Source organism: Oryctolagus cuniculus, chromosome 12 (assembly GCF_051225735.1).
Source record: "Oryctolagus cuniculus isolate XC-2025 breed Fujian yellow rabbit chromosome 12, ASM5122573v1, whole genome shotgun sequence".
In the NCBI taxonomy this organism is placed as follows: domain Eukaryota; kingdom Metazoa; phylum Chordata; class Mammalia; order Lagomorpha; family Leporidae; genus Oryctolagus; species Oryctolagus cuniculus.
Window position 1 is genome coordinate 19519046 of NC_142878.1, and position 23946 is coordinate 19542991.

General features: G+C 42.6%; 2 protein-coding genes and 1 long non-coding RNA gene across 9 annotated transcripts in view; 2 read left to right on the top strand and 1 right to left on the bottom strand.

Annotated features, from left to right (window-relative positions):
* Positions 1-17494, top strand: part of LOC103351262 (uncharacterized) — a 109799-nt gene extending 92305 nt beyond the window's left edge. For 3 of the 4 annotated variants that reach the window (XR_016217778.1, XR_016217775.1, XR_016217779.1), the window contains exons 4-5: positions 15171-15242; positions 17224-17494. This is a non-coding gene — a long non-coding RNA (uncharacterized LOC103351262). Of the gene's footprint in view, positions 1-15170; positions 15588-17223 lie in introns of those variants that run through there. The other variant, XR_016217776.1, reaches the window with a different exon arrangement.
* The window catches only part of AP5M1 (adaptor related protein complex 5 subunit mu 1), a 43084-nt gene extending 22009 nt beyond the window's left edge, over positions 1-21075 (bottom strand). The window contains exons 1-8 of one of the 3 annotated variants that reach the window (XM_002718266.6): positions 20755-21075; positions 15981-16626; positions 11443-11670; positions 9538-9677; positions 8773-8858; positions 8562-8680; positions 3599-3695; positions 4-719 (exon numbers count right to left, since the gene is read on the bottom strand). In XM_002718266.6, coding sequence (XP_002718312.1) covers positions 637-719; positions 3599-3695; positions 8562-8680; positions 8773-8858; positions 9538-9677; positions 11443-11670; positions 15981-16626; positions 20755-20828 — 1473 coding nt within the window. In that variant the 5' untranslated portion in view covers positions 20829-21075 and the 3' untranslated portion in view covers positions 4-636. Of the gene's footprint in view, positions 1-3; positions 720-3598; positions 3696-8561; positions 8681-8772; positions 8859-9537; positions 9678-11442; positions 11671-15980; positions 16627-20754 lie in introns of those variants that run through there. The other 2 variants (XM_017348333.4, XR_016217773.1) reach the window with 2 other exon arrangements.
* Positions 21076-21175: 100 nt separating this feature from the next.
* The window catches only part of EXOC5 (exocyst complex component 5), a 56833-nt gene continuing 54062 nt past the window's right edge, over positions 21176-23946 (top strand). The window contains exon 1 of one of the 2 annotated variants that reach the window (XM_051822216.3): positions 21176-21490. In XM_051822216.3, the coding sequence (XP_051678176.1) occupies positions 21464-21490 (27 nt within the window). In that variant the 5' untranslated portion in view covers positions 21176-21463. The remainder of the gene's footprint in view (positions 21491-23946) is intronic. The other variant, XM_051822217.3, reaches the window with a different exon arrangement.

Here is a 23946-nt window from a genome sequence, read left to right on the forward strand (position 1 = left end):
ACAGAAAGATGCAGACTCTTTATTAGTGAATCAGATGGTTCTAAGAAAGGATACTGTATAAATCATTTTGCTCTGTCTCCACTGGCTGTTTTTTTAAGAGATTTATAGTTGTTGGGTGGTCTCTGGTATTCTTTAACATGTTGAAAGAGGAGCTTAGTACTTAGGTTTGGAAGAACCAACAGTTATCCTGCACATCTTCTACAAATACATTGCAGCAGCTGCCTCAAACTCTACATTGAGAAGGAGCCTGGGTTTTTACCCAGGAAGGCTCAGTGTAGAAAGGGGGCTGTGATTGATTAGCAATGCCTGCTGCATTGAACAGGGCAGGAAGGCGAGCAGATGACAGAATGGCCCAGGATGAGTCTCAAGTAAGCCAAAGTGACTCACTATGCTTCTGTGCTATGAGTCATATTGCAAAAGATTAAATGGAAAAAAACTGGAGACATTACCATTTGAAATGTTTTTAAACTATATCAGATTAAAAATATCAATAAAAGTGTTTTTCTAATTAAAAATCATTCAATGATTATTCATTCACTGGTTATATGCAGACAAGTAGAAAAAAAAACAAACAAAACTATGATTCCATTTAAGCTATGTTACCATCATTATAAATCCCATATATACATGAGAAAATTACAGTAATAATGATCCATATGTTACTGGAGCAGGGGCTTTAGAATTCCAGATGTAGTAATCAGAAGAAATTAGCTTCCGGTCTAAGAAAAAGAAAAAAATTAATGATAAGATTGTTTTATCCTGGCAAAACTTCAAGAAGAAAGCAGGCGTAATTTTTTTTTTTTGAAATAGAGGAATATAATCATTTCAAGGTAGCATATTGAAATATTCATTTTAATTCTACCGTTATCTAGGTTTTGTTATACCTTTTACTACTTGAAAAATATGGGCTGGGCTGGGTGTTTGGCCTGGTGATTAAGACACAGGTTCTCAAGTCTCCTGTTTGTGTCAGAGTGCTTGCTTTCAACACCCAGCTGCCACTCCTGACTCCAGCTTCCTGCTAATGTGGACCCTGCAAGGCAGGGGTGACTGCTCAAGTATCTGGGCTCCTGCCAGCCACGTGGGAGATTTGGGTTGACTTCCCAACTCCTGGGCTTGGGTCCCAGGCCAGCAGGAGGCTATTGTGGGCAACTGGGAAGTCAACCAGTATAAGGGAGATCTCTGTCTCTCCCTTTCTGCCTCTCTAAAAAGCAAATGAAATTAAAATCTAGGGTTTTTTAAGTATTTGAACAATCCATCTCTGAGCTTGTATGAAACACCTCATTTCCAATTTGTCATTCTTTTCTTTATATTTTCCCTAACTTTTTGAAGCAAAGAGAGGAAAGAAATAAGATACAGGGAAGTAAAGAATACTGACTTGGGCCTAGCATTGTGGCATAGTGGGTAAAGCCACCACCTGAGATGCCGGCATCCCATATGGGTGCTGATTCATGTCCTGGCTGCTCCACTTCCAATCCAGCTCTCTGCTAATGACCTGGGAAAAGCAGTGGATGATGGCCCAAGTACTTGGGCCTCTGTTACCTACATGGGAGATGTGAAATAAGCTCCTGGCTTCAGCCTGGCCCAGCCCTGGCCATTGTAGCCATTTGGGGAGTGAACCAACAGATGGAAGATCTCTCTGTCTCTCCCTCTCACTCTGTTAACTCTTTCAAATAAATAACTAAATCTTTTTTTAAAACAAAAAGGAATACTGTCTTATGGTTACATATAACTTATTATTCTATGCCAATCACAATTCTGTAGTTCTGAGCTCTATGAATTTTTTGAAATTCTGAGGGAGATTCTTGCCCTATTCTTCCTACTTTGGAGACCCTAATCCTTAGTTTAAGGATAAATATCAGGGGGCCACCACCGTGGTATAGCCAGTAAAGCTGCTGCCTGCAGTGCCGGCATCCCATATGAATGCTGATTTGAGTCCTAGCTGTTCCACTTCTGATCCAGCTCTCTGCTATGGCCTGGGAAAGCAGTAGAAGATGGCCCAAGCCTTGGGCCCCTGCACTCACATGGGAGACCCAGAATAAGTTCCTGACTCCTGGCTTTGGATAGGCCCAGCTCCAGCTGTTGCAGTCATTTGGAAAGTGATACAGCGGATGGAAGATCTCTCTCTCTCTGCCTCTGCCTCTCTGTTACGATGACTTTCAAATGAATAAATAAATCTTAAAAAAAAAAAAAAAAGGATAAATAGCAGGGTAGGCATTTAGTGTGGTGGTTCATGTCACTGCTTGGGATACTCATATCCCACACTGAAGTGCCAGGTTCTGGTTCTGACTCCTACACTTACAATCCAGCTTCCTGCTGGTAGCCAGCAGATCATGGCTCAAGTACTCTTGGGTCCCTGTCACTCATGGAGATCAGCAATGAATTCCTGCTTTTTGGGCTTTTGCCTGGCCCAACTCTGGCTTATAGGTATCCAAGGAATGAACCAGTGTGTGGAAGGTTTGTCTCTCTCTCTCTCTTTTTTTAAAGATTTTATTTGAATGTCAGATTTAGAGAGAGAGGTAGAGTCAGAGAGAGAGTGCGTGCAGTTTTCCTTCTGCTGGTTCACTCCCCAGGTGGCTGCAACGGCCGGAGCTGGGCCAATCCAAAGCCAGGAGCCAGGAGCTTCTTCTGGGTCTCCCACGTGGTGCAGGGCTCCAAGGACTTGGGCCATGTTCTGCTACTTTTTCAGGTGCATTAGCAGGGAGCTGGTCTGGAAGTAGAGCAGCCGGGACTTGAACAGGCACCCATATTAGATACCCGTGCTGCAGGCTGAGACTTTAATCCACTGTGCCACAGTGCTGGCCTTTCTGTCTCTTTCAAATAAATGAAAATAAATAAGTAAAAATTATCTAAATATATTACCATCATAAGAATGGTATAAACTAGGATTATTCTTATCTAAATATAATAGTTTATCTCTTTAATATGGGGCAAAAAAATCTCTCCTTAACTAACTTCACTTCGCTCTAGCTACTTTTCTATTTTGCTACATATTTGAGCTGAATAAATTATTCTCTCCTTACATTTGCATACACACTCACACACTCTTAGATGTCTTGTTTGTTTTTTGTTTTGTTTTACAACTAACAGTCACTGAAGGGAAGAAATACTCTCTCTACTGACCTTCTGTTGGCAGAAGAGACAAGGTGCTAAATAATGCCTATTGATTACATTGCTAAAAATTTTTAAAATTTTAAGCCTCATAACAATCTTGAGGTAAATAATACTATTATTTTCATTTTATAGATGAGGAAATAAAAACTTCAAGACGTTCACTAACTTCCTCAAAGATACACGGCCAATGTCTGAGCCATATTCAAATCCTTGTCTGTCTTACTAAAGCTCTTGTGAATTCTCTGTGTAAGAGGACAGATTACAATCAGAGCAAAACAAATCCAATCTTGCAGCAAAGCCCATCTCTTCCCATTGCTACTCATCCAATTATCTTATGAGAAAGTGGAGCACAGTGTAAAGTTCACAAACTCTCCTGTCAGGTGGAATCTGGGATTATCGCCAATCTTTAAATTCTGTTACGTTTTAATTTTACATAATAACTACACATTTCCATCCCACTAAGTTGGTTTGAATCTATACAACTTACGTGTACTTATTTTTGGTTTTCCTGATGCAAAAACTTGAACAGAATGCTGATCCGCATAACACCCAGTGAGTGTGTAGTCCAGGATTCTAAAATGAAGCTAGGAAAAGAAGAGAAAATGCACCAAACTGAGATGATGATTTAGTAAAAATTAAAAAAAAAAAAAAAAAAAAAAAAGGAAAGGTCATGTTTCTTCCCTTCAACATGATTGTGAGGAATTTATGTTAGGCAGTTCACAAATACCAAACTGTGTGTGTGAATGTGTGTGTATACATACAGCGCACACAGAGTTTCTACCTTTGCATTGGGGCCATTTCTTCTTACGATGCCATTATGAATTGCGTGACATATGCCAAGCACTTCACTGACATAACCTGTATCCATTCCACAAGGCACCCACGAGGGAACTGAGGTTCACAGATGGAAGCAAATAGCTTCCCAGTGCTTCAGCAGCCAAGCTGCATCTGAACTCAGATCTGACTGGCTACAAGAGCTGGCTGGGCTCTTGAGCACAGCTCTTGGCTGTGACATAGTCTCTTACACACAGGAACATACATTCTTCCAGCAGAATACAAGAAGGCAATGACTAAAACAGAAGATTGGTTTATCCTGTGTCTGTGGGAAATGACTTGTTCTATGTAATTCTCCAGAAATCTAAAATTTAACTTTTACAGAACTAAGCTTAGAAGTTTGATCTTGTGGGGGGGGAGGGAGGGTGCCAGGCACAGTGAAGGTGCTGCCTGGGAAGCCTGCATCCCATATCAGAGTGCCTGGGTTGCGGACTTGGCTTCATTTCTGATTCCAGCTTCCTGCTAATGTGCACCCCAGGAGGTAGCAGGTGATGGCTCAAGTAGTTGGGCCCCTGTTACCCATATGGGAGACCTGGCTTAGGCCTGGCCCAGCTCTGGCTGTGGTAGGCATTTTGGGAGTGAACTAGCAGATGGAAAACTTCTCTCTGTTGGTCTCTGTCTCTCTCCCTTTCAAGTGGATAAAAACTAAATTAAAAATTTAAAAAAAGAGATGTTACTCCTTCCTTCACCTAGAAAATTCTTCTAATTATAATCTATAGTTTCTAGATTGCATTGATAATGTAGGGTTATCACTATAAATGCCAATTATCATACTTTACTGAAACAGAGCCATTAGTATGTTCTCTATGAAGGCATAACATTGGGGTGCCTCTGAGTCTTATGTGAACTATGAAAAAAATTTTTATGTTACAGAGCTAGTCTCCTTTTACACAGTTCCCCTCATCTCTACTGATAAACGCTCTAGATTTTCCAACATCCTGGTATCTTTTCTATATTTTTTTCCTCCGATCTCACTTCCCTGCCAATTTCTTCCACTGTCTTTCTCTTTTAATTGCAAAATTTATCACAAGCACTGGATGTGATTTAGGATTTGATGTAATTTTGAGATCTCAGCAATGTTTTCCTGTTGCAACTCAAATCATTTCTGATAGTAAAGGGCTTTTGCTCGCTTGTTTGGTATCATTCTGAAGCTGTAAGTCATGGCAACATTGATTTCCACACAATAGAGATACCATAAAACTCATTCAGTCTGGGGCTGTGTCGTACTGGGTAAAGCCACTGTCTGCAGCGCTGGCATCCCATGTAGGCACCTGTGTGTGTCCTGGTTGCTCCTCTTCTGATCCAGCTCTCTGCTATGGCCTGGGAAGGCAGCAGAAGATGGCCCAAGTGCTTGGGCTCCTGCACCCACAAGGGAGGCCCTGAAGAAGCTCCTGGCTTTGGATTGGCCCAGCTCCAGTTCTTGCAGCCATTTGGGGAGTGAACCAGCAGATGGAAGACCTTTCCATCTCTCCCTCTCTACGTCTGTAACTCTACCTCTCAAATAAATAAAATCTTAAAAAAATATATACAATGAAGCAACATCTGATATATTTTCTAAAAAATACTTAAGTAGGAATTTTTATAATAATCCTTGAAACAAAGCTTGTGAACATAGCTGAAGCCAAGAAAGAAGTAATGAGTTATCACCAGCATATTTCTGACTTTACTACCTCTTCTCATTAGTGCCTGTATATACAGATTGTATTTTCTATTCTTTGATTTCTTTGGTACCATTTGATTTAGATTTTCTTGCTACCTTTTTGGTGAATTCTTTCAATTATCTTCACTGGTTCTTCTGAATGGTTGCCTCATTTGATCTTTTTTGATCATATTCATTTCTATTGCCTCAACAATTTCTTTTCTGCAGACAGCTCCTAAATCCCACACAGCTGAGCTCTCTCTAGAGCACGGATTGGGAATGTCTGGCCCATGGATCACCCATGAAATTATCTGGTCTGATCCTGCCAAAACAACTACAGGCCAGTCTTGAAATTCAATAAATCTACAGCAGGTTAATATTTTAAAAAAGATTTATTTTTATTTATTTGAAAGGCAGAGTGGGAGTGGAATGTGTGGTGAGATACACAGAGACAGAGATCTTCCATCTGCTGGTTTACTCCCAAAATAGCCCCAAGAGCTAGGGCTAGGCCAGGCTGAAGCCAGGACCCAGGAGCTTCATCTGGGTCTTCCATGTGAGTGCAGGGGCCCAAGGACCTGGGCCATCTTCTACTGCTTTCCCAGGCCAAGCAGAGAGCTGGATCGGAAGTGGAGCAACCAGGACTAAAACTGGCGCCCATATGGGATGCTGGCACCGCAGTTGGTGGCTTTCCGTGCTATGCCACAGGGTCAGCCCCAAGGCTTTACTTTTATCAAGGCTCTTGCAACATTCCTTCTCTTTTTCTCTCTTCCTTTCTCTTTCTGCTGACATGACACTGGGTCACCATCATTAACTTAACTACCTTTCATTTGGAATATTAATAGAAATATAAAATGATTTCTTTGCCTCTATTTTTTCACTCACCTTCTTTACATTCAATTCACATGAATTCATAAAACCTAACTTTGTGAAAGACTACTTCTCTACTCAAAAAAGCACATCAGCCAAAGGAATAAAAGGCAGAGTCAAACCTTCTATAATATAAACCTAAATTATGAATTCACCTTTGCATAAACTAGTATTTCTAACAGTGGTTCCTAATTATGTCTTGTTAATCCTTCTTCATTTTTTTTGGTAAAGATTTATTTATTTATTTGAAAGGCAGAGTTAATGAGAGAGAGAGAGTGAAAGAGAGAGAAGTCTTCCATCTGCTGATTCATTCCCCAAATGGCTGGTACCAGACAGAACTGGGCCAGGCCAAAACCAGGAGCCAGGATGTTCGCCCAAGTCTCCCACATGGGTGCATGGGTCCAAGCACTTGGGTCATCTTCCACTGCTTTCCCAGGCACATTAGCAGGGAGCTGGATCGGAAGTGGAGCAGCTGACCTGGTGCCCATATGGAATGCTGGCACTGCAGGTGGTGCCTTAACCCACTGTGCCACAACACTGGCCCCCTTCATGTTTTAAAGTCACTTTTATACCTAAACAAGAGTTAGTCAATCTTTAAGGTTTAAAATTCATGTTTACCCAGGTTTCAGAGTTTAGCTTAAACTCCATCTTCACTGTAAAGCCATCCTTGTCCCCTCAGCCAGCAAGGCTCACTGTCCTTGGCAGACCAAATAATGCAGAGTGCTGCTCCCTGATGGCATCACGGAAACTCTCCAGAGCGCGAGGACTGCATTGTGTGTTTCTGCATAACAATCTCAATCTGGTAACGAAGAGCTGGGTACTAAGAGGTGAAGCTGGAATGTTTAGGTTATACTGAACTATTTCACTTAAAATTTTTTTTTTTTTTTTTTTTGTATTATAAAGATCTTCCTTCCGTTGGTTCACCCAACAAATGGCCGCTACGGCCGGTGCGCTGCGCCGATCCGAAGCCAGAAGCTGGGTACTTCCTCCCTGTCTCCCATGCGGGTGCAGGGCCCAAGCACTTGGGCCATCCTCCACTGCCCCCCCGGGCCACAGCAGAGAGCTGGACTGGAAGAGGAGCAATCGGGACAGAATCCAGCGCCCCGACCGGGACTAGAATCCGGGGTGCCGGCACTGCAGGCAGAGGATTAGCCAAGTGAGCTGCGACGCCGGCCTCCCTTAAAATTTTTAAGTAGTTTTTTTTTTTTTTTTTTTTTTTTTTTGACAGGCAGAGTGGACAGTGAGAGAGAGAGACAGAGAGAAAGGTCTTCCTTTTGCCGTTGGTTCACCCTCCAATGGCCGCCGTGGCCGGCGCGCTGCGACCGGCGCACCGCGCTGATCCGATGGCAGGAGCCAGGAGCCAGGTGCTTTTCCTGGTCTCCCATGGGGTGCAGGGCCCAAGCACCTGGGCCATCCTCCACTGCACTCCCTGGCCACAGCAGAGGGCTGGCCTGGAAGAGGGGCAACCGGGACAGAATCCGGCGCCCCGACCGGGACTAGAACCTGGTGTGCTGGCGCCACTAGGCGGAGGATTAGCCTAGTGAGCTGCGGCGCCGGCCTTTTAAGTAGTTTTTTAAGTGTTAAGTGAAATAGACAAATGACTAATACTAAACAAAAAGAATAAAAAAGGGACTTAGCCCAGACAAAAAGAATAGAATTCCATAAAAATATTGAAGAACATTAAAAATCAACTACAGGCAGGGCTGGCGCCGTGGCCTAGTAGGTGAAGCCACAACTTGAATGCCGGCATCCCATATGGTTCTGGTTCGAGACCCGGCTGCTCCACTTCCAATCTATCTCTCTGCTGTGGCCTGTGAAAGCAACGGAAGATGGCCTAAGTCCTTGGGCCCCAGCACCCATGTGGGAGACCCGGAGGATGCTCCTGGCTCCTGGCTTCGGATTGGCGCAGCTTCGGCTGTTGAAGCCAACTGGGGAATGAACCAGTGGATGGAAGACTCTCTCTCTCTCTCTCTCTCTGCCTCTCCTTTTCTCTCTCTATAACTCTAACTTTCAGGTAAATAAATAAATCTTAAAAAAAAAAAAATCAACTACAGGCAATTTAAATGCAAAGGAGGAGCTTTAATGTGGTGAGCCATTTAAATATGTTTACCTTTAAATATGCTGTACCTCCAATACAAATCGGGTCAAATGGCTGCTTCTCATGGCTCTTGGCTCCAAAAGTTACAGTTCCAGAAAGACTAATGTCCATTGATTTGGGAAACTTCTGGCCTAAAATCACAAGCACATCAATCAACTACTAACAAGGAGATTCTACAGCAAATGAAAAGCAGGGGGAAAAAAATAAACAAAACCCTGCTCACCAATAATCCAAACCAATAAGCCTTTCTCTCGAAATACTTCAAGCTGGCCAAAACTAACTTTGTATTCCAAATGTGTAATTGGGCCTCTTTAAAAAGGAAAGGGACAAAATACAAAGACAATGAGAAGATCAGATATATCACTCCTAAGAGTTTTACAATCTTGCTACTATTAGTTAATATAAAGACAGTATAAAATCAGATTTCTGTTCAAGTGTGCAGAATAGAACAAATAATGAACATTTTTGATGATATAGATTTCATTATTGGTTCTAAAGAGAACTATAAAATCATATAGGATATACTAATACAATCATACAAGTTGGCATAATATTAAAAACTATGATTATTACTATATATTTTGTTATACTTTAAAACTAATTATACTGCAGAATAAATCTAAAACTCATGAAGAAGTTTATGTTACAACTGGCTAATTCACCATGTTGTTGGTTGGGCTATATTCGTATGTAAAATATAGAGAAATTACTAGAATTAAAACCAGTAATAAAAGAATCCCTCTGGAAACTATAATGGCTTAAGTTTATGGTACATTAGCAAGTTTAGTGAGAAAAATGAAGAGGCATTTAAAGGTAAAGAATTACTTTTATGACTGTTTTGGTTCAAAATCAGCATGTACTTGAATAAGATAAAATACTTTAAATCTTAAAAGTATGATTAAAGAAATAAAGACAAATAATTATCTGGGGGCAGCAGGAATGTACTAAGGTTGGCCAAAATCATGACGTCATGTTATTTCACTCCTACCTATTGTAAAAAGGTATGTGAGCTTCACAGAATTCAAAAGTGTTTTTTATACTTTCATGAAGTTTTAAATTAACTGTTATTTTTAGCTGTATGTCTTCCTCCTTTATTTGGTAAAAACCCAAAATTGGCGGAACAGGAACCTGAAAAAAAAAATAAACAAATTTTATATACTTTTCAGAATAACAGATATAAAATATCAATGGTGACTGAAAAACAAAGCCTGGCAGTACTATGTTATATACATTAATACATTATACTGTGTATGTGTATACACTGCATATGATACATACATAATGTATATTTTATATAATAGTCATTATATAAATACAGGACTAATGGGTAACTCCACCATTTTGACAGTAGCCAAAACCGATCTACATTCATTCTAAGGGTAGGGATTCTTCCATTTCTTTCTGTTCCCAGAGATGAGAAAGGTGCCTTTCAAAGATGGACAATACATTCCTGTTCCTGCTCTTGTTCATCCGTCTTCACCTGCTCCAGGTTCTTTGACTTGTACCATAAAGAACATGTACCTGGACAGACTGATTCCTGCCCAGAGCTCTTGCTGCTCCCTGTGTACCCTGTGACTCTCCCCCAGCCCCCAGCCCTGCAGATTACCAGACTGGTCATCATGCTCGGAGGGGAAACTCTCTGTAGGCTAGGGTGAGTCAATCATTCTTTTTGTTATATGTGAAGGCACAGAGAAATTCTATTTATACAGCACAGGTTCTAGAGCTGTACAGTCACCAGAAAGCAGAGAAAGTCAACTGAGAGACTGAGACAGACAGTGTGGACCACAGATAAAGAGAGATTTTAACTTTAAGTTTCTGTTCTAGTCCCAGTATGGTCTAGGTCTATTTTTCTCTTTCTTGAATGACCATAAGATTGCTTATTGCATTCTCAAATTCCCTTTACTTAGTTTACCTTATAAGTTTCTCTATCCTGTCTATTCATAATTAGGACAAGAGACTAACCATGCAGTAAAATAAGTTGGGCTTCTGGGGCTGGAAAACATGGACTCAAAGTCCTGCTCTGCCATTTATCATTTATCAATTATACGACCTTATGCACATAATATAACTTCTCTGAGATTCTCATCGTAAAATAGGGATAATGAGGGTTAAAAGTACCAGACAAAATACATGTGGGGTTTCTAAGACAAGGTCTGACACACAGCCATTAGTCAATGAGCAATGAATAGCTATAATCATATTATATATTTATAAATAAAGTTGCCTCAGAGTACAGGTATCTTATACACATTGTTAAAACCATGACTAAATAATACCAGAATCTATCTTTTTTTTTTATTTTTTATTTTTTGACAGGCAGAGTGGACAGTGAGAGAGAGAGACAGAGAGAAAGGTCTTCCTTTGCTGTTGGTTCACTCTCCAATGGCCGCCGCAGCTGGTGTGCTGCGGCCGGCGCACCGCGCTGATCCGATGGCAGGAGCCAGGTACTTATCCTGGTCTCCCATGGGGTGAAGGGCCCAAGCACTTGGGCCATCCTCCACTGCACTCCCGGGCCATAGCAGAGAGCTGGCCTGGAAGAGGGGCAACCGGGACAGAATCCGGAGCCCCAACCGGGACTAGAACCCGGTGTGCCGGCGCCGCAAGGCAGAGGATTAGCCTAGTGAGCCGTGGCACCGGCCAGAATCTATCTTCTGACTATGGACTCCTTACTAGGGAACATTAAAAACCAAATAAACTCATCAGCTAAAAATGCATCAACTAAAAACTATTTAACACTGTTACAGACACCAGAAATAGGAGACCTGAATCTTCATCTTCATTCTTCAACAACTGGTAAATAACTCATAAAAAGTTGGAACAAGAATATGAATATCTGCTTATCCATGGTCACCTGTAAAGACAGCCAAGTTTCAACCTTTCCAAGATTGTTTACCTGGGAAGTATAGTAGCATAAGTTGAATGATTCTAGAGGTGGGATGAATGGAAATTTGTAAGGTCCACTAAATGCAGAATCATCCATTCCATCAACGCTACTAGAAGTCAGAATGGCAGAGTCAAGAGATGTCACACAAGGATGAACCAGAATGTCTTGAAGTGGAGATCCATTGGTGGGGAGATGCAAGCTGACAGTTACATTTGGCATGAATCCCTCCAAATCACACTGCAATATAAACGGAAGTGGCTATTACCAAGATCTCAGAAGCATGTAGCTGCAGTCAGTCTGAGGCTTTTCTGAATTCATCAAAGTCTTTTTCCCTAACTTAATGCCAATCAACTATCGGCATTGGCGCCCATTTCCCTTCTGAAACTTTACATTTTTGGAAAATAAACATTGTTATATTTTTCTTCACATCTTAAATGCCTAGCACATTGCTATGCATAGGAGACACTTAAAAATGTTTTGTTGAGTGGATTTTAAAAAAGTTATGGACTACCCAGTTCTAGTATAAAATGTTTCACTTTTTAATGCTTTAGCTACTGCTTGACATATATATGAGTTCAAGAATTTAGAGAGCAGGCAGTCATTATGAATACTGCCACATACAATGAATGCTTCATGAAGGTCTGTTGGTGACAATTACAATAATGTAGCTGTCAATGCATTTGAAAATAAAAATGCCAAATAACCTTACTTCAAAACTTTAACATGTTTTAGTGCGTCAACTTTTAAACTACTTGCTAATTTACTTTTTATTTGTGAACTACTAACAAAAACTACTTTTGGTTTTTGATAGTTACATAGTAAAATATGCAAATATTAATAATACCATTGAAACTTAAAAATACTGTTTATGCTTATTGAACTAGCTCCTAACAATCCAACATTCAAAAAGGGGTCACAGAAACAGCAATCATTATGGAAACCTCTAACAAGTTGTTTGGTATCAATGCACTTAACCAATCAGCCATTTACTATATCTACAAGGAAATCTATTCGAGAAGGAATCAGGTAGTACACTCCAGATCAATCTGCTATATGTAAATCTCAGGTCTAGGAAAACAGAAAGCATCTAAGAACTTTTCTCATTTTTAAAATGAGAAAAGATTCACAACGTTATTTTCTCAAAGGCACAGAAAATTAGTGAACAAACAAACAAACAAAAAAACAACAAAAAAGAAAATTAGTGCTAGTGTGAGGATTAAAACTTCAATCCACAGGCTTTTGTTTCTACTGGACTAAGATCAAATGAAGAGAATTATTTCTATTTACAATGAGCTTCACAATAAAACATCTTTAATAAATTCCTGAGGTACTTAAATGTTTGGCAAACAGCTATGCAACTTACCTACAACTTATATAAACATTTAGTATGTAGACTATACTACAGTCCTATTTTTTTTTCAAGATGTCTTTACTTATTTGAAAAGGAGAGAAAGAAAGATCAATTGATCTTTTATCTGCTGGTTCACATCCCAGATGGCTGTAAGAGCCAGGGCTGCACCAAGGCGAAGCCAGGAGCCTGGAACTCCTCTAAGGTCTCCCATGTGGGTGGCAGGGGCTCAAAGACTTGAGCCACCTCTGCTGTTTCCCAGGTGCATCAGCAGGGAGCTGGATCAGAAGCGGAGTAGCTGGGACACAAACCAGAGCCCATAGAGGATGCCAGCCCATCTGGCACTGCAGATGGCAGCTTATCCCACTGTACTACAGTGCTACCCCCATTTTTCTTTTAAAGGATAAAGTTTCTTAAAGAAGAAAGTTCTCTATCATGATAATCTGTATTAGGACCAAGAATGAGAACTAAAATCCAAAATTCCATAAACAACAAACTAGGATCCATCTGTCAATGAACTGAGACATTTAAACAGCATATTAACATTATATTATACAACATGTTTCTTACTCTCATTGAATGACAAAGAACTAGAAATGGTGAATTTTCCTACTTTTATTTTACTGAACTTATGGTGATAAAATGGTTCAACTACATTAAGATTTCTGATTGATATAATCTATGAAAATTCTGGAGCCAATTACAAAGGCAATGTATTTGTGATCAAGGTAGAAGTGAGTTTAAAAAGAGACACAAAACTTTTTCATCATTTTAAGGTGAAAAGAAGAAGAGGGCTGGCACTGTGCCATAGCAGGTTAAGCCTCTACCTATGGCACCAGCATCCCATATGAGTGCCAATTTGAGGCCCAGCTGCTCTACTCAATCTAGCTCCCCGCTAATGCAGCTGGGAAAGCAGCAGCAGATGGCCCAAGTGTTTGAGCCCTGCCAGCCATGGGGCAGACCTGGAAAAGATCCTGGCTCTTGGCTTTGTTTGGTTTGGCTCCTGCCGTTGTGGCCATTTGGGGAGTGAACCAGCAGATGGAAGACCTCTCTCTCTCTCTCTGTATAATTCTGCCTCTCAAACAAATTAATACATCTAAAAAAGAAAGAAAAGAACAGAATGATCCAATATCCCCATCTGTACTATTCTATTTCTCTGTTCTTGAAACATACTTTTATCTATAGTCTTTATAAAGTAAGTTTTATGTATAAGATGTTTACATTCATTGCGTAGAGACTAAAGAAAGATACCAGAAAAATAAACATAAATACGAGTACTATTAGTATATACTCAGAGGAACCTTACTTGAAGGATTATTTTTGACTATTAGTCAACCTGGCATTAATCCTTGCTAACTGTATTACTATTTTCATTGTTTCTTTTCCTATTTTCTAACCATAAACCAGAGTCATATTTTTTTTTAATTAGCTGTTGCTTTCTTTTTTTTTTTCTTTTATTTATGTATTTGAAAGACAGAGTTAGAGAGAGAGGTGGAGAGAGAGAGAGAGAGGTCTTCCATCTGCTGGTTCACTCCCCAGATAGCTGCAACAGCTGGAGCTGAACCAATCTGAAGCCAGGAGCTTCTTCCGGGTCTACCACATGGGTGCAGGGGCCCAAGGATTTGGGCCATCTTATACTGCTTTCTCAGGCCATAGCAAAGCTGGATCAGAAGTGGAGCAGCTGGGACTAGAATCGGCACCCATACGGAATGCCGGTGCTTCAGGATAGGGTTTTAACCCACTGCGCCACAGTGCTGGCCCCGAGAGTCATATATTAACCTATTGACTTGTTTAAATAAAACAAGAACCCTTCAAAATGATTTTAGGTTTCTGCCAATCTGTCAGTTTCACCCCTTAGAGATAATGAAAAATAGGCAAGATGATTTCAAAATATGCCCACAGGGGCCAGCGCTGCGGCATAGCAGGTAAAGCTGCTGCCTGCAGTGCTGTCATCCCACATGAGCGCTGGTTCAAGTCTCAGCTGCTCCACTTCTGGTCTAGCTCTCTGCTATGGCCTGGGAAAGCAGTGGAAGATGGCCTAAGTGCTTGGGAACCTGCACCCACATGGGAGACCCAGAAGTAGCTCCTGACTCCTGGCTTCAGATCATCCCAGCTCTGGCCATTGTGGCCATTTGGGGGAATAAACGAGTGGGTGGAAGACCTTGCTCTCTCTCTGTAATTCTGCCTTTTAAATAAGTGATCTTTTTTTTTTAAAAATCCACAAACTCTTTGACAGTACTCTTCACAAGGAGGTGCCTAATTCCACACTCCTTGAATGTGGACTTAGTGACTTGCTTTTAAGGAACAGAAAGTAGTGGAGATGATGCTATGTGATCTCCTAGGTGAGTAATAAAAACAGCTTCTGCCTGTCTCTCTTTTTCTCTTTCAGATCATTCCAAAGGAGGGAAACCAGTCTCTGAACTGTGAGGACCCTCAGGCAGCTCATTGGGAAGTCCACAGGGTAAGGAACAGAGGTCTCCCTTCAATAACAAGCACCAACTTTGGCCAGCCTCTAAGTTATCTTGCAAATACAGGTGGTCCTTCATGTGAGGGTTCCAGCAAACAACCCTGGATCAAAACATTCGGGAAAAAAAATTACAATCAAAAACTGTGTCCATGCAGAACAGTTACAGACTACTTTTTTCCTTGCCGTATGGTACAACAATTTATATAACATTAACAATGCTTTAGGTATTAAAAGGAACCTAGAGGTGACTTAAAGTACACAGGAAGATGTGTATAGGTTATATGCAAGTAAAACATCCAAGATTTTGGTAACTGAGGAAGGGTCTGGAACCAATCCCCCATGGACACCAAGGGATGACTTTACATCTTCTAGCCCCAGGCACAACTTCAGATGACATTTGCTGCAACAAATTCTGATTACTCCTTCTAAGAGACTCAGCACTGGGAATTTCCCAGCTAAGCTGCTCCTGAAGTTCTGACCCACAGAAACTATGGGGATAATACATGTTTATTTTCGAGTTAACGGGAAAATTCATTACACAGCAATGTACAGCTAATATAACTGGTAAAGAATGCAAAAAAAAATTTCACAACTAACATCTAATGACTGCTGCTTAAGTTAAAAATCAAGAATGTTATCAAACAATGTAAAACAGTTAGCAACTTAGCAACTTTTACTTTCCTTCTTGTGTATAGAAGGGTACAGTAAAGCAAATGTCAGAGAAACTCTCACCTTGCAAGTGACTGCTCCAACTACTTGCCATGTATCTGCTATATCCTGTTTACCATATTGCATGGATTTTACCTTTTCAGTGATAGAAATGGAAACTTGGGGTTTTCCTTTGTATGTTCCAGCTCTCCAGGCTGGCTGTTTTTGTGGCTGAGTCACAGAAGCAAAGCCGACATTATCTAGTGAATTCTGTAAGTTGGCATCTAACAGAGTTCCAAATGGGCAAGCCTGGAGAAGTAACTCAGGCAGCTGGCTCAATTTTGTATTTAGCTCAGTGTCACTTTTTTGACCTGAGTAAAGAAAATCCTGTATCCCAAAAAGCAGCTCCAGGCCTTGAGAAATCCCACTAATGCTAATTAATGGTGGACGGGGGTTTAGAGTTTGTTCAACCAGTGGAACACAAGCATATATCATGTCATTCTTCAGAAAGGCAACAACTGGCCAGAGTTCTTCACTTCCTACTGGGAGTCCATAGATGGATGTTTTATTGATGCGTGAACAGCTATCACGGCTCTCAACGAAGTCCTTATCATCACCCAGTAATCTCAGTTCGGAGAGTAGTGCTTTGAGAAAGGGACCATCTTCAGGAACAGGCACATAATTTGCTCCATTGTGGACGCTGGCTCGTTTTTCAACAGTTGGATACCGTCTGCATTATGGAAACAGAAACATTATATATGATTCTTCCAGGTAAAATCAAAACGGAAGAATTTCAACAAACACTTAAAACACAAGGTAAACAACAGTAACAATGAAACCTTAACAACAAATACATACACATACCCACAAAAGCCAACAACTGAAAATATTATATGTTAAGTACTATCACAACAACTTTTTCATGTTTGTGGTTATCTCAAAATATAAAGTATCACTATTTACTAATGAATATGCTTCCTTCAGCACAGTGATTTCATTTTTAAATAGGTGGAGTTCCTGATTCTAATTCAGAATCCTTGCTTCTCAGCCACTAGAATTCCCTCGATAGGCAAGAAGCGTATACCAGGACCACTTCAGGCATTTGTAAGGATTTTCGCCCTCTGATTCCATCTTAGGAGCATAGGATCAAAGAAGCCGTTCAACTTAACCCTCCGCGATTTTGCATGCACTAGTTGAGATGCTACTATTTTAAATGAATAGTTTTACTACACTGAACCCGCAGTGAATCCCAGGCACCTTGGGTCTTCTTGCTAACGCCTACAAACACATGGAAGATCATTTTAATAACAATTATTTACATTTATAGGCCTGGAAGATACTAGGAGGCAATCAAAAAGAAGAACATCAGAGAGTCCTGTATGGTTTGTATGCTCTGGGTTGAATGGTAAGTTTTTAATTCACCACCCCCCTTTGAAAATAGAAGATACTTTTGCTTATTTACAGAACTCTGTTAAATTACATTTTCTTAGTTCCCAAAATTGCACTTTTCCACATTCCTTTTCTTTCTACTTCAAAGTCCATAACAAAGTCATCCATTAGCTATTAACTTGAATAAACCACCAAAATCCTTAAGCTTACTTTCTTACTTGTAAAATAAAAGGGTGGGAACAAATCAGATTTTATCAATGGTCAAAAGCCTATCTAAAACAGTATTTTTCACTAATCTGATGCATTTTCCTGATTGAGAAAGGCAAAAAATTAGCTATCACACTGTAGTGAACTAGCAGGTAAATGACATTTCTTTCTTTAAGTCTCTAAATATGAACAGTAGCTAACTCTGGACTAAACCATAGTCTTATTCTCTATTTATCTATAGGAAAATTAAAGTTCTTAGGGATACAAATTTCATGATTGAAATAAACATAAGAAAGAGGAGAAGTTAGTCTGATCTCCTACATAATGCCTGCATTTGTTAGATGACTCAACCTGTTACTTCAAATTTATTTTGGCCTTTTTCTAAAACAGGACTTAGCCCTTAAATAGCCCTAATTATGGGTTACAATAGCAACTTAAACCACACTTTAGCTGATGTTATTACTGTCCGGACAGCAATTTTTAAACAAGTTTTGTTGTATGTATGTGTGTGGGGGGAAGAGGCAAGCCCAACTTGCCTTACCAAGTTTGAAATAATGGACATTATCCTTAGACTTACCCATGGGTAAGATGTAGCGAATACTGTTTGGCCTTAACATCAGTCCCAGGGGTCAGAAAACAGGATATAAGAAAACAATTAATTTGTTCAATTTGTACAGAATTAAAGTGATAGATGGGTTAACTGAATCCAATTTGTTGCCTCCACAGAGATGCTGAAAAGCTTCCCCAAACATATTTGCATTTTTCTTCTAAAATATTGAGCACAGTGGGAAAACAATCTGAAAACTGTTTTTTAAGTAGTAAAAATCTTACCTCTATGAGATACTAAGATAAGCCACAAAGTCACATACATATTGGTTCGAGGTAGCTAATAAGACAGACTGATATTTATATCGGGGACATAATAAACAGTACCAATAGCTCCACCAATCAAGAAAGGAAAGATACACTGATTGGAAGATGGTAGTAGGAAAACTGGCCCACAATACAGAGAAAAACAAAATGACAGTCCTACTTAACACTATATCCAGAGATGGAATACAGATGGGTTAAAGACCTAAACACAACAGATAGAATTAGAAAGTTTAAACAAGATAATATGGGGAGAAATCTCTGGCAAATATGGACAGAAGAAGAATTCAACAAATTCCCCAACGCAGTAACTACTCTGAATGCATAAAAATTAGTGACTTCTGTTTAACCACGGGCAACACAAAGTCAAACAGCAATGATAAATCAAAAGGAAATACATGAACTACCAAAAAATGACATGGTACTAACATCAAGAATACACAACAAACTCCTACAAATCAACAGGAGAAAAACAGCAACTTTCAGGGAAGAAAGGGACACAAGCAATTCACTGAAGGAGAAAGCAAGGACTGGTAATCATTCCTGCATGGAGACACGCACCTGAAGATATCCTTCCCTGGCAAAAATCAGAGTCAGGGTTAGGGAAGAATGGAGGTACAGGAGCCTTGCTCACTGCTGATGTGCAGGTGGGGGGAAGCAGAGGTGTGCCCCAGGGACTGGCTGAGGCAGTCCACATCAGCATTGTTCTGACGGCTGAGAGCTGGAGGCGACTTGGGAGAGGAGCACTAGGCTAAGAGGACAGGTGAAATGTGGAGGAGACAAACCAGGAGTGCTACAGAGCAGGTAGAAGCAACGGGCTAGCTCTGCACGGTCCAACATGGGAGACACTGGCCACGCGGAGATACCTCAACTTAGAGCTCAACACCCACGTGCGGCTCGTGGTTAGAATATTAGCCAGCGCCACTGAAGGACATTCCCGCTTTCCCAGCATCCTAGAAATGCTACGGGCAGTGCTGCTCGAGAGGAACACAAAGTAACGGGATGTTTGCCACAAACATGACAAATGCAAGAAAAGGAAATGAAGTCACATTTAATTATTACTTAACTATGCAATTTCAAAAATACAAATAAAAGGCTAAAATCAAATATGCAAGAGTTACCTGTGAAGAGGAGGAGAACAGTAGAACTAGGAACCCAAAGGGAATACGGAAGCAAAATGAGGGGAACCTTGGATGGACCCGAGAGGCTGACACACCATGGAGCAAAGAGTATTATCAGCCTCCTGTGCTTGAGGTCCGACAACAAACCTAGGCCAGGCCTCCTGGGGAAGCCTCTGAACACCAACTCTGATGCCCTCGGTAGCGGAAACTGTCTGGGGTGCAGGAAGGAATTTTCCCGAACCCACGTGTCATGCAAGTTTACAGTCATTTCAGTCAATTCCAGTAGGCCGCTTCCCTCCTAATGGAGCTTTCCTCGGCAAGAATAAACCGCCGGCACACAACCTGCAGCGCCACCGTGAATAAAGATGCAATACAACATTCGCCCATCACTCACATTTTTGTTTTTCAAGGATTTATTTTTCATTTACTTGAATGGTGGAGAGACAGAGAGAAGTCTTCCATTTGCTGGCTCACTCCCCAAAACGGCCACAGGAGCTGGAGCTGGGCCAGGCCACAGCCAGGTGCCTGGAGCCAGGCCTCCCAGCTCCGTACAGGGGCCCGAGCACTTGGGCCATATCCGCTGCTTTCCTAGGCCACGGCAGGGAGCTGGATCGAAGTGGAGCGGCCGGGTCTTGAACCCGGGGGGCCCATATGCAATGCCAGGGTGGCAGGAGGTGTGTTAACCTGCTAGGCCACAACCCTGGCCCCATCACTCACACTTTCTGAGCTATCGCACAGTTCTCGTTACAGAGCTATTCTGACAAAACATGGCACATTCTAAACGTGGGCCGGGTCACCTACACCACCTAAGAAAAGGTGAATATAATCTTATTTTTCGACGTCTACTTTAACAATTAGGGAGTCTATCTGAGGATGTCTGGCCGTGACACACTCTGAAACATGAAAACAGGCTGCTGTTCAGCCAGGATTCCTAAGCAGGAGGTAAAACGCCCCCGAGTGATTTTTTTATCAATGAAAGCTGAAAACCGGGAAACGCGATTAGTACTCAGTTCTCTCCCCTCCCTTTCCCATGCGATGCTGAGCAGGCAGAGTCCGGCTGAAGATGCAATCGCACCAGTGTGTGTGTGTGCAGCACAGAAATAGTCGGTATGGGCCGGGCAGCAACGCATTTACTCCTCACAACACTGCGAGGTAGGAGCCCTAAAATCTACACTCCGCGGAGTGAAGGGGCCTGCCCCAGGTCATGCAGCCCTGCGTGGCGGACCTGGGTCACCCACCCCCGAGCCCCGGGCCGGCAGACGCGCGTTTACCTGGAGAATTTCACCGTGCCACAACGCGGAGTCCCCGGCTCGTGGCTTATGAGCCACACCGCCCGCTGGGCCATGGCAAGCCGCCGACGTCTCAGCTCATCGCCTAAGCAAGCTGCCCGGGGAGACTGGCTTTCTCCGATGGCCTCGCACCAGGCATCCGTCCGGCGCCACCGACGGGCGGGTTTCGAACAGCACCGGCTCCTTCACGGAGGAGACGAACACGCGACCCGCTCCGGGGCAAAGCACAGCACAAAGTTCCCAGACCCTGTGCACGCAGAAGCTCCCGAAGCGTACTCGACCCCAGGACTTGTCTTCCTCGACAGCCCACTTCCGGGATGGTAGCCCGCAAGGACCAAGCTTCCTCGGGCGCCCGCGCGCGGAGCCCCTTTTTCGGTTCGCCCGCCGCTCGCGTCCCTCGCCCGCCCCTCCCGCCCGCCTCCCGGGCGCGCGCAGCTCCACTTCCGGCGTACGAGGCGGTGACAATGGGAGCGGCGCGGGCGGCGCCGGGAGGCAGCTGACAGGCGTCTGCGGCTTCGCTTCATGGCCGCCCTGCCGCCCCGCCTGGGCTCTGAGGGGACTGGGGAAGCCCGCGGGGGCCCCGAGCCCGAGCTGGCGAGCCGAGCGGGGAACCTGTGCGCGGCGCCGCGGAGGCGCAGCATGTGAAGCCAAGACGGCAGCCAGCGCGGGGCGATCCTCCCAGCCGGCCGGGATGGCCACGACGGCCGAGCTCTTCGAGGTGGGTCCCGCGCGCGCGCGCGCGGAGCGCAGGCCCGGAGCGGGGGCCGGCGGCGCGGGCGGCGGCGGTGCGGAGGAAGGGGCGACCGCGAGGGGTGCGGCGGGGGAGGGGTGGCGGCGGGCCGAGCGGGGCGTCGCGGAGGCCGGGGTGACGGGTGCGGGGTGGTGGGTGGGCGGCGGGAGCCGGGAGCCCCCGGTGCGGCGAGCGCTGGCTCCCCGGGGCGCCGTGCGGAGGGGGCCGCCCCGCGCCCGACCCCGGCGGTGTTGGGGGGATCTCTGTCGGGAGCGGGGCGCGGGCGCCTGCGGGTTTCCCGGCACGTTCGAGAGGATCGGGAGTGGGGTTTTATTTTATCTTATTTTATTTTATTTTTTTGGACAATGAAGGCCTATTGAGTCCTTCCGATTGGAGGGCGGCGGAACTGAAAGGAGCTGGTGGGTTGGGATCGTGCGGGAACTGGGGTGTTGTTATAAAACCACCCGACGAGCGACAGGTGACGGGCGGTGCGCCTCGACTGTCGTGTGTTTCCTTGAGCGATGTCAGGATCCAAGCCTCAGCGTTTGATTTCGTGAAGCCCACTGTGAGGGCCGTGGTGTTTGAGATAATAGAATGGGAAAACTCTGATCGGACGGATGAAGCATCTCCTGGCGTGGAAGGATCCAGATGAGAGCGAGCAAGCGAGGCGCCCCCCGCCCCCCCTTCATGTTGGGTGTACGCTTGTTTTTCTTGTTGAGTAACCAAAGTGTGAGTAAGAATTGAAAACACTGCGGCTGACAAATGGAGACTTTCTCCTTGAGTGAAAATTGTGTCCAGAAGATTCAGCAGTTTTTGTGGCTTCAAATTTGAATATCACAGTTTCTGTAACAAATAAAATTCTATTGTGCGTATTTTTTTTTCTTTAAATGTTTAACCACTTTTCGCTTATTACATTTTGGGTTTTAGTTGGTCAGTGTTTCGATAAGTAATAGTAATTTATGAGTGGAGGATTTATACTTACAAGGGAGACTTCAGCAATATTGATCGCATTTTCTCAGACTGAAGTATTAGGAGATAGAGTACATTAATTTTTCTAATTTCAGAATTGTGCCTGGAGCAAGGAGACCTTGTTCTTGCTAAGAAGTTTTACTTTGTGCCCCTGGGCAAGATACTAAAGTAGTTTTGGAGTTCCTTGTTTTATTTTTCACATCTTCCAAAAGGGGAAAGCTGTTTATGGAGTTGTTTGAGATCTTCACTTAATGAGTTTCGTTGCAAACCCACTGTTAACAGAAAACTGTTACATTGTCCTACAGTTCACAAGACTTTATGAATACTGGTTGAGGTTCCCAGTTGTGTCTTGCACTTTTATTATGTGTATTTTTTCAAAAACCTTGACCGTGTGATTCTAATAACTTGTTTGAAATGTATATTTGATTCCTGTCCTTCACCCTCAGGAGAAAGAGTAGGAGGTGGAGAAATAATGTATCTTGCTTTCTAGGGTACTACCATTTGTAAAGTAGTTAAACTAAGCTAGTTTAACTTAATTTAGTGACTCTGGTTACATGGTAATCATAGTGATGATACAGACTGTAGTCTGGTGGCCAGAGGGTTCTTAGAACAAATTTAAACATATTTATAGGTTTTAAACTCATGTGTCTTTTCCCTCTGACCATTTGTGGCTTATTGCTTGGTCAAAATGTGGAGGCATGTATTTGTACTTAGAATGAAATGCTCCCAGTTGCAGTTAGGAAGTGTCCGTTTTGGGTTGATTACCAGTGCAGCCCTACGGTGGTCTCTGACCTCTTTGCTTCAGGAGGAGAAGGGAGGGGGGAAAAAGCAGCTCAGTCTCTGTTGCTGTTTTCTGTAGCTACTACATTAGGAGCCAGGTCCTAGGATAAGTTAGGGAGTGTCTTTCTCTTGCTTCCCTTTCTTAGTCACAGCTGAGAACTGTGGGAAACATAGGGCCGGATGTTGTCAGCCTACTTTTTTTTGCGCATCCTGGTTTTCATGCACTATCAAACAGAACTATGCTTTCCTTTTCCACACTGAAGAGAAGTTAAGTAATTTAAAATTAAATTTTTCAATTCATGAGGCTTCATTGTGTTAACTTTTACCCTTTTAAAGTTCTTTTACTAATGCTTTACTAATGTTTCTTTAACAGAAACAATTTCATACATAAAATCAGAACTGCAGAATATTTCCTCTGTTGACAGAAATAATTTAGTAATAGATGACTTATTTATTGTAATAGCCTATATCCTAGAAACTGCTCAGAATAGGTTTTTAGTTTCAAACCTTGCTAACAGATCTTTCTGAAAGGATTCTTCTGTTTGGGTTTTCTTTTTTTAAAGATTTATTTATGTATTTGAAATTCAGAGTTACACAAAGAGAGGAAGAGACAGAGATATCTTCATCTACTGGTTCACTCCCCAAACAGCCTCAATGGCTGGAGCTGGGCCAGGCGAAAGCCAGGAGTCAGCAGA